At 34.5% G+C, this 18,706-nt stretch overlaps 1 protein-coding gene across 1 annotated transcript in view; it reads right to left on the bottom strand.

Annotated features, from left to right (window-relative positions):
* The window catches only part of LOC118916052 (protein YIPF7), a 30,989-nt gene extending 15,519 nt beyond the window's left edge, over positions 1-15,470 (bottom strand). The window contains 3 exon segments of the mRNA XM_057502187.1: positions 6,448-6,611; positions 13,764-13,880; positions 15,378-15,470. Coding sequence (XP_057358170.1) covers positions 6,448-6,611; positions 13,764-13,879 — 280 coding nt within the window. The 5' untranslated portion in view covers position 13,880; positions 15,378-15,470.
* Between the last annotated feature and the right edge of the window lie 3,236 nt (positions 15,471-18,706).

Below are 18,706 nucleotides of genomic sequence, written 5' to 3' on the forward strand. Positions count from 1 at the left end.
AGACAATAAACATAAAGATAGAAAAATAAACATGAATAATATTCTTGAATAAAATTTAAATCTGACCAATTTATTTTTCACTTCAATCTGATTGTTATGCCTTCATAATCTAAAGTTCTGTTAATATATAGTAACCTTAAACAAAAATGGGAAAAGATTTTTGTTCCCAGTGAAATAAAACAAATATTTTAGAGAAAGAATTCCAACAAACAAATTCCTGTGCTGCTTATGCAGCAAACACAAGCTTAAAATCTAGTTGAAAATTGGGAAATGGTCATTCTATAGCCCACAAATAAAATAAAATGATAGATAACAGATAAAAAATCCCATACAATTGCATTTAGATATTTCCTTTTCCTGCATTTTCCATTGTTATCACTTTTGAAATCATAACATACTTGTTATATCAAACATGGCATAATTTTCAGTAAGATTGAACAAGATACACAAGATATTTATCTCAGGTAGGGGATTTTACTTCTGCCCTGACTGATGAGAAGAGCAGTTCTATGCTAACTGCCTGAAACTGCACAGGGGAGAAAAGGAGATGGCTCTTTCAGCAAGTAAGAGCAATCATGCCAATGCATGCATATATTAATAAGGTCAATGTTCTATGTGGTTGAGTCTGTGTATTCAAAGATTAAGTTCTTAAGACAAATTGACTTTTCCCTTTAATGAGTTCAGGTGGTAGAATAAAACATCTAAAATCAAAAATCAGTGGAGCTCAATATCTATGAGCCCAAACTCACTTAGAAATATCTGATTTTTTTCTTCCAATGCCTCATTTTTCAAAGAATTCTGACTGCTACCTCTCAGACACTTCTGCTAGATTTTGTTCCTTTTACATATTTTCTTTTTAAAAACAAAAACACACAACGATCTGACACCCATTGAGTATAGCAATAAATACTGACACTGCATCAGTTTTTTTTTCCACCAGTCCTATAAAGATAAAATTTAATATGCATCTTCAGTAGAAAAAAAATAACATTCAAAAAGGAGAAGAACACAACTTTACTATTTAGGAACTAATAAACTGGTAGCCCTCCCATTGTTTTAAATTTGAATAAGAGTGAGGCAAAGGCTAGCAAAAGTTGGAGCTAAACTTCTGTAAAGTACATGAATTTCAACTAAAAGAGCTAGTTATTTTATTGACTGTTTAACTGAACTTTGCTGTGAGCCCTACAAGATCTACATGCATTGGTCTTACAGACATGTGATGATGCTAGTTATTTTATTCCTGTTTTGTGCATCAGAGAGCCGAGGTTTTAAGAGACAAGTAATCTGTCCAAAGTCACAGAGCTAGTAATAGAAAACATAGGTTTCCACACTGGAGGATCTGACTCAAGAAGCCATGCTTTCCAAAAAACCCAAACAATTAAATTAAAAAATGGGCAAAGGAACTGAATAGGCATTTTTCCAAAGAAGACACACAAATGGCCAACAGGTACATAAAAAGATGTTCAACATCACTGATCATCAGGGAAACGCAAATCAAAACCACAAGGAGATATCACCTCCCACCCACCTGTCAGAATGGCTATTATCAAAAAGTCAGAGAAAACAAGTGTTGGGGAAGATGTGGAGAAAGGGGAACACGTGTGCACTGTTGGAGGGAATGTTAATCGGTGCAGTTACTATGGAAAACAGTAAAGAGGTTCCTCAGAAAACTTTAAAAATAGGGCACAGGCAGTCCCCCACCTCTCCCTCCACCGCCACCTCTTCCCTGGTGAGATCTGAGCAGCACCGGAGCCTCTGGGGCTGTGGACCTAACTCCTCCTACAAAGACTGTGGACTCCAGTCTCCCAGAGCCAACAGGCCCCAGGTAGACCCAGAGGTCAGTACACAGGGCACTGGAGCTTGTCAGCTTAGCTCTGCTACCTGATTGGTTTAAAAAAATGTTTTTAGATAAAAAAAATTTTTTTTAAATGGAATACCATATGGTCCAGCACTTCCACTTTTGGATATATATCCAAAGAAATGAAAACAGGATCGCAAAGAGATATCTGCCCTCCCGTAGTCACTGTAGCACTTTTCACAATAGCCAAGATACGGAAACAACCTAAGGATCCACCGACAATGAAAGGATAAAGATGCAGTATATGCATACAGTGGAGTATTAGCCCTGAGAAAGAAGGAAATCCTGACATTTGCAACAACGTGGATGGACCTTGAGGACACTGCACTACAAGAAATAAGCCAACAGAGAAAAAAATTATTGCACGTTATCATTTACATGTAGAATCAAAAATTAAGGGGAAAAAGAGTCAAATTCATAGAAACAGAGTAGAATAGTGGTTGGCAGGGGCTAGGGGTGGGGGAAATAGGAAGAAGTTGGTTAGAGGGTACAGAAAAATTTGTTTTTAGTCATATAGCAGTGGTTGAGTCAGTGCATCTAATCTCGTAATGGTTGTATTTTTCTGAATTGAGCCCAGTTCTGCCATGTAAAGGACTATCTCCCTAAATCTTTGGTATGTGACATTCAACTTCCCTTCCCAGGATTTAGTAACCATCTTCGGTCAAATACAGGGTATAGTTCAACTGCTTGTACTGGGGATGTACCACCTTAACACCTTGCAAAGCTGACATTCTACACACAGAATGCTGGATAGACTTTCAGTGATCTCCAGGACACAGAGAGGCCTTGTGCTAACAGGGACCTAGGCATTTTCAGAAAGTCATCCAGACACTGGTCTGAAGTAAGACAGAAAGCATAGCCTTTTACTCATTTCACATTCAGGGTGACTACTGTTATCCCAAACTTGAAAAGACAGAATATGACTGGTTACATTAATAGTGAGCAAATCAATTTACATTTCAACTTCCATTATGAAATCCAGAAACAATATCCAAGAAAAAGAAAATATCAAACATGCATTTTCTTTTCACAGCGCATTTATGCATTTCTTAATGAACATACACATGGGAGAGCATGAGCATCTTAACGAGCTTAAAATGAGATTACTATGTCTAATGTGATTTTCTAAATAGCAGCTAGTTTTAAAAAATGAGAAATGTTGTAGTTTAAACTAATTTCACCTAAGGCTTATGTTGTTTTCAAACTTTATTTTCAATATAGACATTTATGCTAACTATGTCTTCAGTATTTACCACCATAAAGTGGCCTTTAATTCAAAATACCTTTGTTCTCAAAGAGCATAACAGTTACTCCTGAAGAAACTCAGATGGAAAATGCTTTATGAGACGTTATTACTGATTTCAACCATTTATTTGATGGCATAATTAACTTCTGCACATGTTTCTAAATTAAGTCATGAAACAGTGAATGAGCATAAGCCTACTAAATATTTTCATAAGAAAAAGATTCTGTTTTCTACCAAAATACACCTCCATAACATTTTACTTTCAAACTTATTACAAGGTACACAAATTAGATTATAAGTATTTATTAATTGTAGATACCCTAATATAACACCTTATTATACAAGATTAAAGATGGAACTGCTATGAAATTTGAATGAAAAATTCATTGTTTTGCTGTCATCTAGTGGTAGTAAAGTATACAATATATATGCTATAAAAATGAATTAATATCTTTGTTTTCTATGCAAATTGTGGCATTGGCCTTTCAAACATAAACATCAGGCTATGCTACAAATTTAAGTACCAAATATCACAGTAATTTTTCTAGTCTGACAGATTTGAATTAACTATTATTCTTCACGATGCATTTGTTAACATATTGATTGTACATTATCAAACAGCAAAAGTTACCATTCTTACATAAAACCACCAAACAATTTTTAGACAACAAAATATTTAAGGAACAAACACATTTTCAAATAACATGTGTTTTGTGCAAGGGGTGTTAATTATTATAGCTCCATAATTTTATAGGCTTTTTTGGTGTACACTCAATAAAAACTAGCAAATGTCATTTAACACCTTATCCTAGAAATCCTGTGACCAGCCTTTTCATATCATTTAGACAGAAGATGCTTGAGGTGCTCACAAATTCATGCAGCCTGAAGGAGATATTGTATCAGAGTCTAGAAATTTCATAGATTCAAAATGCAAGATTATAGTAGATGCTCTCTCTTCTAATATACTAGCAATTTGTTGGTGATAATTGCAAAGAGGAAAAAAAGCCTGGGAATTTTTCTCTGAGCTGTATAAAATGGGAGGAGAAATCTAGCATACTTCTTAGTTGAACTTACGGAGACATTAGAGGAGATTGTATGAGGCATTACAGACAAGTGGAAAAGATTATTTTCAATAGATGTTACAGGAAAAAGTGGTTAATCATTAACAAAAAATAAAATTAAATCTTCCTTCACATACTAACCTAAAACAATTTTCAATGAATCAAAAATTTAAGTGCACAATGAAGAGATAATTTTAAAATTTAAGAATCTAAAACGGGATACAAGCATTATCAATAGCTGTTGAAATACACTCTAAATAATAAGAGCAGTTGGAAAGAAACGTTACCAAGAAAAATACTATGGAGTTGAAAACATAAGTATTAAAATTTCTACATACCCTAATGTTTCATAAACAAATCCAACAGCAAACACAATCTAGGAAATAAATGTTTGTGATATATATCCCAGACAATAATTAAAACCTTCACCATATAATATCTCTATAAATAAACAATGAAAGGAAAAATCTTAAGATTTCAATAGGAAATCTGACAAAGAACAGGATAAAACATGAAACATGAAAAAATACATGACTTTTCTTACTTTTTGCTTATTTGCCTAACAAATTAACAAAGGCAGCTGATTCTACTGTGAAGGTGTAGTGGATCATCCTTTTTCAAGATCAGTTTGACAGTGTTAAGTACCTTTTGATCTAGTAATTCCACTGGTACGGATTCATGCTAAGGACAGAGTGTATATAGGTCAAAGATGTTTATGATGATGGCCACCAAAGTTTCACTTATTATAAGGAATAAACTTCAAGGTGAGTTTAAATTATGGTACTTTTATATGACAAAATATTATAAAGCCATTATATATCAGTTTGTAAATAATATTTAATGACTTTAAATAAGGCATGTATAGAAATGCTTATAATACAAAGCAACTTTTAAAAAATACATAACTTTGTATCCAAAGTATGAACCAACTTTCAAGTGTTCATAAACACATGCATATTCAAAGAAATATATTTCATTTTTAAGTATAGATATTATGTAATATATATATATATATACATGCACATTCATAGAAAAATAGAATTAAGACTGGAGGAGAATACATCAAATCACTAATACTAAATCTCAGAGACAAAATTTTAGGTGATTTTTATATTTTTATTCATGTTTCTGTATTTTCGAAATTTCTATATTGAATATACATTTATTTTATAATCAGACAACTTAGTAGTACCATTTGGATTTTAAGTAGGAATGTGGGTGAGTCAAGGAAAAAGTTTAATGAGAATAGTTTATAATTTTCAGGTGTTGATTATTAATTGTAGAGGCAAAAAAGAATGATTTGGTTAAACATAACTGATCCAAAAACTTAACTGGCATCTAAAAAGTGAACATATCCATTATTTTCTGTACTTTTCTAAGTGGTTTGAATCTTTCATCATTTTAATTTTGAAGTTAAAGAAAGAAGAATGTTTTAATGCCAAGGGGCCAGCTATGTTCATATGAAGCAAACAATGATCTTCTGATGTGAAATACTGGAAATTTTTATCTATATATAGATACTGAAGACTACATATAAAGAAGTTAGAATAGTTAACCTGTGAATATTCTCCTTGACTTTCAAATCTAAATCTACTTGAATTTTTTGAGCATCTATGCTTCTGACATCCTGTTGACATTCTTCAGCAGCAAAAGCAATAGAGATGGAGTGGCAGGGATTAAAAAACAAACAAAACAATCAATGGATGGAGCTCCCCTGAAATCCTGGAAGACCTTCAACAGTAAAGATCCCTCAGTTTCCTTGCCGTCAACAGAGCTTTTTACTGGAATCCTATTCCTTCCCCCTTAGCCATGCCTGCCTGAGATGAGGAGGCTCATACATGAGCCAGGGAAGACATTACACTAGCTTGTCTCCAGGATAACAACAGAAACAGTTGAGAAGCACCCGCTTTGCCCCCAGGCAAATATGGCAGAAGATAAAATATGCTGTTATGAAGTAGCTAACCGCTGTAGGAAAGATGGTTACTTTGATGTAACCACCCTGCCAAAAGATGTCTTCACTGTTGTCTTGACATGGCCAGGGAGTCCACATTTAAGAAACAGTGAATAAATATTTAATAACGGCAGCAACAGCACACATTTACCTCCAGTTTTCTACACACAAACATGAGCCAAACTTCCAGTGGCTTAAGTTTCTGGTTTGGGAGACACTTTTTTGTACATGGAACCCTTGCACATAAAACACTGTACACAGTACGCTGACAGTGCTCATTAAGTGCTAATTACTGCGATTATTCTTTGGGCTCTACACACATGAATAGCACTTCTTTAATTTATTTCTAGCAAAGGAGGCTCTTCATCAAAACTGTGAATGTAAGGAGATTGTGAATAATAATCCAAGTTGGGTGCTGGCTGTCCCAAATAGTCTGCTGACACGAGCGTGTCCGGTGGGGCAAAAGCAGGCTATGGCTGCTCACTGGCTTGTTGTCTAGAAAAGGAAAATATTGATATTTATACACCAAAAAACAAATATCATGACAAATCAAGGAAGGAAACTACTATTTTTCTTTCATGAGTTCTCCCAGTTTTAATGAGTATTTACCCATGAAATAAATTATTTGCTTTAAGTTTAATTTTAATTTAAAAAAGGTGTAACTGGTCTGAGAAGACTCTGGAAAAATGATTGATACCAACTAACATGTGTTGGTTATATACAATGTGCTCAACATGTTCCTTCACAATTTCTCATGTAATTTAAATTCTATAAGGTAAACTGTAATGCTGATCCCACCTTATAGAAAAATAGATAGAGGTGCATGGAGGCGGAATGACTGGCCCACTATCACACAGCTTTTCAGGTGGTGGACTCTGAAGTTGTCTGAGCAATGCTCTGTTCTCTACTCTATGTCGCACCTTCACTTATTTTCATGGGCAATTGCCAAACATGACATTCCCTATGAATCTGTGAAAGCAGCAAATAAAAAAAAAAATCACAATTTTAATAGTAAGTCGATTCATAGGGAAAAAAATAATACATAAACTGATTGCTGTCCATAGAGAATAGACTTCCTTGCTCTGGCCACTCCCAGTATTGCCCATCGAATTATCTTTGAGTACCTAACTAAAAGTATTCTACAGCTGGCTTTAGTTTCTTTTTTTGAGATGTCAGTTTAGTTTTGTTGAAACATGATTTTTCAATACTTCCTGAACCATGCTTTTACTCATTTTTATTTCACCCTTTGTGTGAGAAAGTTGGAAAACAACAATCTGAGTAAATAATTTATTGCTAGAGAAGGAAAGAATTAAAAAAGGAGAGTGTAAGAAGTTATTTTATCATGTAAAATTGTATCTGAAAGAAGGGGAAAAAACATAAAGAGTTGTCCTTGTTAATATATTTAAATTTCTTTTATCAAAGTCTTTAAGGCTAAGCAAAAAGTACAGTCCAGAATTCTGAATTTTATAGTTCCCTGTGATTGGTTTGTGTTAAAATATTTACAAAATGACATTCATGCTCTCCTTCCAACATTAATCTTAATATGAAGTCTACAAATAACATATTCAACCTCCCTCATATGAGTAAGCCTGGCAGAAAAAACAAGCTTGTCTGGAAAATAAAGTACCAAGATATAGATATATCCATTTAATCATTCACTAACTCAGCCAAAGCTCAGTATGGGCAGGAATCAAGTGTGATACTTTTTGAATCCCCCGTAGCATGCAATGAATACCATTATGTGGCATATTAATCTTTTTTTCTTTGTTTTTCTTTGCTCAGGAAAGCAGGTCAACTGTCAAAAGTCCTAGTAAAAATGAACTATAAATAAGAATCTGAATGACTTGTTGTTTGATGAACTTCCCTAGATATGCACTTTCTTAATGTAAGCATTTCTAGAAGAAAAGGAGCAAATAGAGATGACTCAGTGGTCCAGTGCCTAAATAAAACTATTTCGTTGACAATCCATCTTGGCTTTACCATAACCCATGCCAGGTGCTACTAACCAGGCTTGAGGAAAGGGAACTTTCACAATTAACTGCCTGCACAGCTGTCTCTGTGAATTGAGGGAAGTGAGCATGGACAGCTACTTTGAGCCAACCCTCGCAAAGAGGGAAAAACACTTTTACAGAAAAAAATATTGTCTGTTACCAGCCAAATCCTATCTTTTTCTTTTTCCTCCTTCCTTCTCTACTCCTTCATTCAGTCAGCTTGGTCTCTGTTGTCCTTGTGATAATGGAGACCTAATATTAAAACTCCCCTGCCACTTATTTAAGAAAGTGAAATTTCAAAATTTATCCTATAAAACAAGCCTCAAAATCCTTCATCTATAAAAACTATCATGGTCACCATCTATCAGTGTCTGTATTAAAATACCTTTTTTTCTTATAACTTTGTACATGTTGACAATAACATTTAATACTACATCTCAATAAACAGACCTAATCACTATTAAAATGATCACATTAGTCCACAGTCCCCAAAATTCTGCAAATAACCCAATTTTCATGTTTTAGGCTTTTTTTTTGAGAAAATTGGGTGTTAAACAGCCATAATTTTAACCATATATCTTGAATCTACATTTAGTCCCATGTCTTCCAGTGTCATCCTTTTTACTGGATGCTGCTAACTCATAGCTATGCTAATGAAGTTCTCTTATACTTTTAGTGACATTGTTCAAGCCTGTAATATCTTTTCATAAAAACAATCCAGGAGGAATGGGACTGGACCCTTTACTAGCTACTTTGCTAAGCCTATAGCTCTGAATTATTAATCTATTAAAAGCAATTTCATGAGTCAGATTAGTATACCAAATATTTAAGATGGTAAGGTTATAGCATATCTATACCACACAGCAATGGGAGCTTTTCAGAATATACCAACAAAACACTCCTCTTTTCCTTGATTACACAGCATCTTAATTAGCTCTATAAGAGGATCTAAGTTGAAATTTGGATGATTTCTAACCGAGCACATTATTCCAGATGAAACAAATGTCAACTGAATTAAACCAAAAGAAACACTGGGTTTTGGCTGGTTGGATTTTAAACATCAGTTTTGTTAGCAGGCACCTTCTCTTCCTGTAAGAATCTTCAAACTACCTTGAAGTTACTGCAAAAAGCTGCTTTAGAAAAACTGGTAACATTTTTGTCATATTTCCCTTTGCCCTTTTTTTGCTTCCTGTCTCTGTGGAGTTACATTTATGCCTGCAATGGTAATCCAAGGGTAAGACTTATCCTGAACCAAGTAGAGTGCTTAGCCTACATGGCCTCTTGAGTCTGACCACCTGGGTTCATATCCCAGATCTGTAAACTCAGGCAAATTACCTCACATTCTGTGCCTCTGTTTTCTCATCTGTAAAATGAGGGTAATAAGAGAACTCATAAGGCGTCTGTGAGTTAAATCAGCTGAAATAAGTAAAGCACTTAAAACAGTGTTGAGCACACAAAAAGTGATAAGTAAGCATTAGTTAAGTATGTGTGTGCTCTTTCCTTCCTGAGATTTACATTAAAGCATTCCAGACACCCTGGACCAGCATCTCCCAGTCTCTCACTTCCTCAAGGAAAACACATTAATAAGAGGCCAAGAGTTTGTAGCCCCTCTGTGCTGATCACCTTTAGCTTTTTCATGTTTGGTTTCCCTGAAACACCCAAACTGAATTCAACAACATCCCACCAGTCCTGTGTTTTCCTAATAGGAGACTCTCCACCGGGCCCTTGTCAGGATTTCTGTCTCTAAGCTATAAAGCAAGGGCCACACTCCTGGTGCATAGAAAACCCTCTGGATGCTGACCAATTCTTCAATGCTGCCCTTCTCACCACCCATGCCTGGGGTTACAAAGTTTCAGTGAGCCTCCAGAAGCTTGTCTTTACTTAGTTGATACGGTGTTAAGAGAAAGCATAGACTCCTGCAATTTCTGTGGTTGCAGAAATACGTTTGCTGTACTGGTCAGTTCTCTTTGTCCCATCACATAATCCCTAGCTATAAATTTTATTAGAGGTTTTGTTTTTCCAAAACTATATGTTTGGTCTTCCATTGATGATCAACCAATGCTGCTTTCTCTATCCCAGGGAGAATGCAAATGGTGAGCTGATTCCCAGTGTCATAGGCAAGCTGAGGTGTAATTCAGGTGGTAAATGTGCTGTCAGGTAAGTGCAATTTATTGTTAAGTCTATTTCCACATTTGGAATAATATTCAAGTATCTGTATATTTCATACAGTCATGTGACATTGCACTTGGCCAGGAACCTGAGGCTATGAGTTCCATACTTTGCATACCATCAGGTGAAACAGCGTAAGACAACACTATGGCAAGTGTTACACCAAAAATATTCTCTTGGTTAAAAAATATTTAGCCTGGAATCCCAGAAACATTTTATCTATTTATGGGTCCAGTTGAGCCAGTAAAATAAGGCATTCTAAGTATCCTTGGTAAGAACATATTGTACAGGCTCAGTTTGATGGTAGTGTGTTTTTGGGAATGATGGCTGGGGATTTGGCTTATACAACATTCCCAGATCCTGGCTGAGCCAGCAGGTGCACAGTGACTGTGTCCCATTAGCTATGCTTGAAACACTAGGGGAAGATTAGGTCTGGAGATTCAGAAAAGCTGATGATTCAATATAGGTCTGAGAAAGTCTTACTGAAACAAACAGTTTTCCAGTTGTTACCTCTCTGTAGAAATATCTACTTCTTTTTCTGAATAATTTGAATAGATTTCCCATTTCAAAAACTGTAAAGATATAGTGGGAAACTATCACCTAGATGAATGGCTACAGGTGATTGGAAATAATGACTTTCTGAATGATTGGATAGTTAAGTTTTTTTAAATGAGAACACTCCTTCTTGTTCATTCTAAAATAAGAAAATTTGTTTTTAAATATAAATACCTTCAGTTTCTTAGTAAGCAGCCACCCAGCTTTTAGATGAGTATGCTATTGAGTGGACAAGCTTTTTAAATAAACTCTCATATATGTGGGGACAGGAGGGTGGGTAGCCGGAGAAAGAGAAAAAGGGACTAATTGATTATAAACTATCCACTGGATTCCTATGTCTTTTGACAGGATGATCAGCATCATATTCTGATTTGGGGTATGTTTTAATGGAACTATTCACTGTTTGAATAAAAGATCAAATCTCTAGAATTTGTTTGATGAGCACAATAAATCACTGACTTGATCCTATGTTTTATGTACCTTATAACACTACCATAGCTAATATGCCCTTTTCTCATGCCTGAGACTGGCGGTGTGGATGAGAATTGAAATGTTACCTGCATCCAAATCACAACTTGGATTGAAATGCTCAGCATCTGAGGCAGGTTAGGCCATCAACCTGATACAATATGATCATGAGTTTACCTCACTTAATTATATTAATTTCCATCTCTTTATCATTTGATTTCTGCTCAGTGCTGATAGTGTGCAAATGGAGTAGGAAAATTGGGTGGGTTGGCATGTGGGACAAGGTTGTGGCCCACGAGGCCCTTCTTAAAGAGCTCTGTCTCAGTCTTGTTAGACTTTCTAGTTTAGTCTGAAAATGTAGGTTACAAATGCTAGCTAAGTGCTTATTCCATTTGGAGAAGGGGAGAAAGAAACAGAAAGTCACTAGTTCCCTTCAGTAAAACAGGAGAAGAACAGGTCTGAAAAAGCCTCTTAGTAGCTCTCATGGTGGATTTCAGACTTAAGAGATCATCTTGTAATATCTTAATGGTCATCTACTCCCTCTGCCATCTAACACTTTTCTATTGTTTCTTGACCTTCCAAGGTATAAATCATAAATAAAGTCAATTTTTTTTCTTTGGTTGGATTCTGCAATGATTGAGCCAATGCTATACAGCTTTATACTTTCCCCCATTTTTAATAAGTATATTAAAACATTTAAATTTGCCTAGCGATAGTATTCAGATAGGTAAATAGATACATAGCAGTATAGATTGTTTCTCATTGAAATTCTTATGGTAACCTAACTGATGTTGGACAACAAAAATAGAGGCATGAATTAGATAAAATTCCAGAAATTTTTCAGCACAAGTAGCTAAGAAGCAGCTTGTGAAAGGTGTGATCTGCCTTTGTTCGTAGGAGTGATCAGCCAGTGAAAAAAAATTCCAAATTGTTCTGGACATAGTTGGAATAGAAGAGTTCCCATTGCCTGATGTATTTATTCTGCCTTTTGCTCCTTCATCTGGAACTTTCAAGGTACTTTTCTGTGTTTAGAAAAATTAAAAATTAATAAATTTGAAATATTTGTTATATAGTTATTTGGCTTAAACTGGTTGGAATGGCACAATGACCACATATCCTAGTTTGCCTAAAAATGGTCTGGTTTATTCCTATTGTACCAACATTATTATTAATAGGTGCACTTTATTCTCAAAAATGTCTTGATTTTACAATAAATTATGTGCCTATCCTGGTTATGGGTTGAATCAAACAAACTTGGACTAAAAGCCTAACCCCATTTCTTACTAGCTGTGTGACCTTGGAAAAGGTCTTTAATCTCTCTGGGTCCCTGCTTTCTCATATGTAAAATTGGCATAATAATAGTACTTAGCTCAGGGTTGTTTGAGGATCCAATGAGTTAATTTACATAAAGCTCATAACAGCATTGAACACATTGTAAAAGCTCAATAAATGTTAGTTATCATGAAAGTTGAATGGTCTGACCCTTCTACAAGTTCATTAATGTAGACCGACAAAAGAACACCCAAAGAAGCAACTGTATAACCAGACTCACGTTTAAGTGACTTTAGGCAAGGGAATGTCCATTGCTTTCACCAACTGTAGTTCAGTGAAAAAATGACATTTATACAATGGTTGTACTTTAACACATACTTTCCTACCCATTTCACAACTGTTCTTCATGACAATTCCATGAAGTAGGTATACTGTTAATGCCCTTACATCTCAGTTCCAGACAGTCAGGAAAGTTAAGTCTTTCCCGATGTCACAAAGAACAAATGTGAGAGCAAGAATTTGAACCAAACCCTTTTCACCATAAATGCCTATTTTGGTCACTAGTAAAGGGTAAATATTAAGTTATTATCATTTTTTATTTCTTTTCAATTCAAGTTGAATTGTCAACTCAAATAGGTAGCACATTCTGAAGTATGTTTATCTCAATTCTATTTAGGAGTTTTCACACTGTATTATAGTTGCATATTTAATTATAGTTGCACCTTTCCAATATAAATTCTTATACATTTTGTGAGGGAAAATATTATGGACTCCTTCTTTATCTTTGGGCGTGTAGTGCCCATCTTAATTCCCGACACACAAGCAGGCACTCAATACGTGTTCATTAAATGAAATAAGTCTTGTTTCTTAAGCAATGTTCTGGAAAATATCAGGTTAAAGAAAAATGTTTCCTGTTTGTCCCAAGCCTACATTCAGGTTCTCCCTTAGGTAATATTTTGAAAAGAAGAGACAGGCCACTCACCTGTAAGTAGGCCTGATGTAATCAAGGGCAGTGATGGAGAACTGAATTTATTTCTCTGCTCTGTCCTGGCATTTCTTCCTGGGTATCTTACTAAGGTATGCTGGGGAGAGCTTTCGTTTCCCCCAAGAAAACGTCTCTATCTGGAGCCCCTATGCAAAATACTATGACTTCTTAAAACTAGAGTGTATCTTTTCAATATAAAATACTTACATGCTGGATCCATAAACATTTCCATAGATGTTAGCATTATTACAGCTCGGCTCCTGATTATCAATGGTATAATTAGATTGGTAAAAATCAGAGTCAAATTGTCTCAAATTTGACATCCTGAAAAATAAGAGTGCTTTTTACTGAGAAGTTTATGAGTCAGTAAAACTTTTTTCGAGGTATTTACAACAATCAATTAACAATGTGATTATAGCTGGATTCCTATTGGAGAATGAAGTATTCTTTGGATAGGGTAAATTAGGTACTGAAGGAAAGATGTGGAAATGTATGCTAGAAAGTAATTTACAAAACATGTATTTTCAGTTAACTTCTGAAGTTTTCACTGACTAGAACTGTGACTGACTAAAGTGACTTTAACTGATATGAAAAAACTAATATTCTTCACCAAATATCTTATTCTCAGCAGTTTAAGAGAGAAAGTTTAAAAATTGGTATACATCTAGAAGGTTTTTAACTTAAACATTGTTAGTTCACACTTTAAGGGTATATCTATATATCTATATCTATATCTATATCTATATCTATCTATATATATACACTCTTCTTGCAAAGTCAGAAAGAAAATGGCTGATAATAATTCTATTTGAGTTTGATTTTTTTCTAGAGTTTTAAGTGTGCTTAACAGACTCCCTGCTCCCCAAAACAAAGACAAAACCAAGCAGCCAATTTCCCAGTTCTATTTTGCAATTCCTAAAAAATGTTTAGAACATTTTCCTTTTTCTCCTGCCCTGCCTGCCAGACCTGGGATTCTGGCTAAGACAGAGGGAGAAAGGTTATATTTTGCAAGGGAACAGGGTCTTTCCATGAGCTCTCCACATAGTTTCTACTCACTTCGGGGAGTCAAAGAGGAGCTCCTGATCCTGACTTAGACGGAACAGCCACGAATGCCAGAGGGAGGAAGGAAGATCTGAGAGGTGGAAAACCGTGGGAAAGAAAGCAGTAGGAACAGTAATGGTGACTCTGGATGCAAACCAGAGAATGGAGTAGAAAACCTTCTCAATTGAACGGATATGGTTCTTCAACTCAACATTTTAATCTTTACTTTTTTTGAAAACTTTCTTTTTTCAAAAGTGTGAATTTAAAAATCACTAGGTGTAATCCATACACTTAAAATAATCTATGATATACTCCTTATAATAAATTTCCAATGAAATTGCATAAACTGCCTTAGCTCTAAGAGCCTCATTAATCAGAAATATTCAAGTAACGCTTGTCAGATATATAAAATTTTTTCAGTTCAATAAAAATACAGAAAGATTTTCTAAAATTAGATGCAGCAATTCATATACTTGACTTAATAAATCAAGGTTTTTCATTAGTAACATGTATTAGCTATGAATTATGTAGTCTAGAAGCAGGACTAGGAGAGTATTAAATCTTTTAACAACTTATAATTTAAATAATTTGAATTTTAATAGCATAACTTCCTCAGTGTAAAACATATGTTATTATAAAGCAAGTGATTTCACTGGACTACCCTAAGTTTTCATAGCACACAAAGCTTTATGTAACATGGCTATTGGTGTTACAGTCCTTACATAACCCAACTTCATACTTTGTTTAAATGCCAAGTTTTAAGAAGGATCAGACACATACCTCTATGTTATGTTATGGTGAAAGATCTTCCAACAACTGCAGCTTTACTCGATGGTAACAAATCAGTTTGTGAAAAGATGACCTCCAGGCTGCATATATAAGTTTCTAAATTTGTGCTCTGACAGTGAACAGATGCTACAGTCAAGAAAAGAAACAAGTCTGCCAAATGCCAAACACAGTATCTTATAACACTTGTTAAAGTTTACAAACACAGTGATGGCACAGAGATGTACAATTTGATTAAGTAAAATGGTAGATTCAGTCCCGTTGTGTGCATGTCCTATAAACTCCGATTTAAGACCATTTACTTGAGGCAAGCAATAGACTTAAACCCCCTTCCACTTCATTGCCTATGTGAATATATTCAACCCAGAAAAGGTTTTGGTATGAAAGTAAAAATGATATGAAGTAAAAATCAATATATGTTACATGATCTTATCATGATGATCTCAGCAACAATCTCAGTTTGGTGTTTATCCAAAGCTGAATAATTCAATTTATATAAACAACACTTAAGAAGACTGCCTATAATCTATCTCTTTTTTTTCCATGCTTCCTTTTCCAACAGAACTCCAGGTGGATATACTAATGTGATCCAGTAGTGCTTCTCACTTTTAGAGCATGTTCTGTCCCATTTTCGAGCCAATCCTGAACACTGGATGGCATCAGACCCATTTTTACCCCAGGAATTTACCATGTTGGTTCCTTCTACATCCATGGATAACTTCCAGGAGACTTTTTCTTCGTTCTAACCAGATAACCTGGCCAATTCTTCCAATTTCTATCTGGACCTGGTGGTTTTGTCTCTACTATCAATCTCATGGCTGGAGGTCAAGTTCCCCTGCGAGCTGCTTCATGCTGACTCTCTTTTCTAGGACTTGAGACTTTTTATGTATCCAGAACTCAGCAAATGAAACCTGCTGTTTAAGGGTAGATTATTTGGCATTTAGGAATTTTCAACTGTAGCTAAAGGCAGAATGGCAAAGTAAAGTTTTCCGCAATGTTTAAAAACATTTGGAATTTGAATTTCTTTGATCAGAGCTGTTCTTTATCAGGTCATTAGGTAGATAACAGCAGGTTTATTGAGCAAGTGATGGAAGAGATTATGAACTGATCAACAGTTATATCTGAAACAATTTTCCATGTACTGACAATTACGCATATATACATGTGTTAAATTAAAGGATGTGTGTTTAGGTGGATGGATGAATGATTGCTACTTTTAATTTTGATACTCAGAACCCAGTATTTCAATTGGTGTATATCATTTAGGAATCATATAAGATGACATCCATTACTGCAATCATTTGCTATAAAAATGGAGGCTCAGAGAGGCTAAGTGACTTATGCAGTCACATACCTAGTATGTGACAGAACCTAGTTTGAAGCATCAATTCGCTCAGTCAACCCATTTTCCTTTCATTACTTAGACTCTTTCTCCCAAAAGACTATCTGTGGCTGTCCAAATACTGGTGTCAAGAATGTACCTGCTCAGTAACACTAAATGATATTCATTCAGAACTTCCAAAAAATGTATTTCAGCTGAACAGAGCTGCCAATAAACCCATAGAAAAACATGTTATCATTTTCTACCCTGCTGAGAGAGAAATGGGTTAATAACAGTGCTTATCAAGTAATTTATTTTGGCAGTTTGTATTGCAATTTAATGTATATTCTTATTATTACTCATTGTACATATAGTAGAATCAATACTAAAAATATCTCTTTAAAATGCAAACCTGGCAAGTTTGTCTACTTCTGTAACTATGTCATCTAGAACACAATCTGGTTCTGAATAGTAGGTTCTCAGAGTACATTGATCCCATTATACCTATAAATTACTACTCTTAATAAGACAGAAAATAATACAATACATCTAGTTCCATCACTTCAAAAAAAATACATTTGGTCAGTATTTTCTATGGGTTCTTTTTGTTAATACACATAAGATTTGTTCCTGATCATCTGCCCTTTAAAGACTTGTTGCTTCTATTTTATAAGCCTGATACTGCAGCTCTGAATCTTATATAGTCACATGAAAATGGGCATTTCAATGCCTGAAAATTCCATTTCAATGCCTGAATTTTAAAGAGCTCAGTGTGTTCTATGGCAATAAAATAAAATAAAATAAAATTTTCCTTCATTAATAGTATCATGATTGTCTGATTTTTAATTTGGCTATTTCTCGTTAGCTTCCACTTTTGTCTTAGAAAAAATTGGAATCTAACAATTATTACTGAATACTTATGAATTTTTTAGTTTGGTAAAAACTAAATATTAGCAAAAACATTATTTGTAACAGAATATAAAAGTTGATATGAGTAGTAGTTGAGTTGTAGATTCTTAGTAACTGTATTATTATAATCATTTAATAATATAATAGAAAATTGAATTTATATATATATTTAGGGGACCAATATACTTAACTTTATAGGAAATCTTTCCTAAGAATTACATAAATTCTCCACAAGTTATTTAACCACATGGATCCTCAGTTCCCTTATCCATAAAACAAAATAAAAGTTATATCTACTTCTTAGGGACTATTTATTTTATCTTTATGTCATCATCAACTTAATCTTATTTTTCCATTATACCCAAATCGTTAATCAGCAAATATATATTACTTCTATATGTGTGTATAAAATATGTGGATTAGACAGTATTTTGCAAAAGGAGCAATTAACACAACAGTGGGCAAGTAGTAAATGCTTAATAAATGCTGTTATGACTGCTTCTAGGTGGAAATGAAGTTGAATCAATAGCAGGTGTTAGTATTTAATCTTGTGTTCACTTTTTGTAGTCACTAGACGTATACATATTTTTTAATGAACTTTACTTTGGTATGACATAAATCTATATGAAAAATTCATTTCACCAAAAGAAGGTAGTGAGGTGGGAAAGCAGTGTTGCAAGTGCTGTGTCATGTAGACAGATTGTGATTAGACGTGTAGCCATTCTTCAGCGTTCATCTCCTATTTTTAATAAATAAAATTAATAATGAGACTAAGAATGGACTTAATTACCAACTTACCACTTATTATTTTGACTAAAGTCCCTTAGATACCAATCAGTACAGATGCAAGTATATATTTCTTTCAGCAATGAAAAGCAGATCCTTCCCAGTGCCTTGCATAATTATACCTTGGAGATTTTATCATTAAACTTTTTCAAGATATTTCAAGTTTAATTTGAATATTTTATTGTATTCAGTGGGTGAAACTGTTTACAGCAATTTGAGAGAAATGAACAGATATGGCACATATTTAATTGTAATTGTCAATATAGAAATTCTGTTTCATAAAACTGTCTCTACCTTCTTTTGGTGC

The sequence above is a fragment of the Manis pentadactyla genome, chromosome 5 (genome assembly GCF_030020395.1).
Source record: "Manis pentadactyla isolate mManPen7 chromosome 5, mManPen7.hap1, whole genome shotgun sequence".
Classification (NCBI taxonomy): Eukaryota; Metazoa; Chordata; class Mammalia; order Pholidota; family Manidae; genus Manis; species Manis pentadactyla.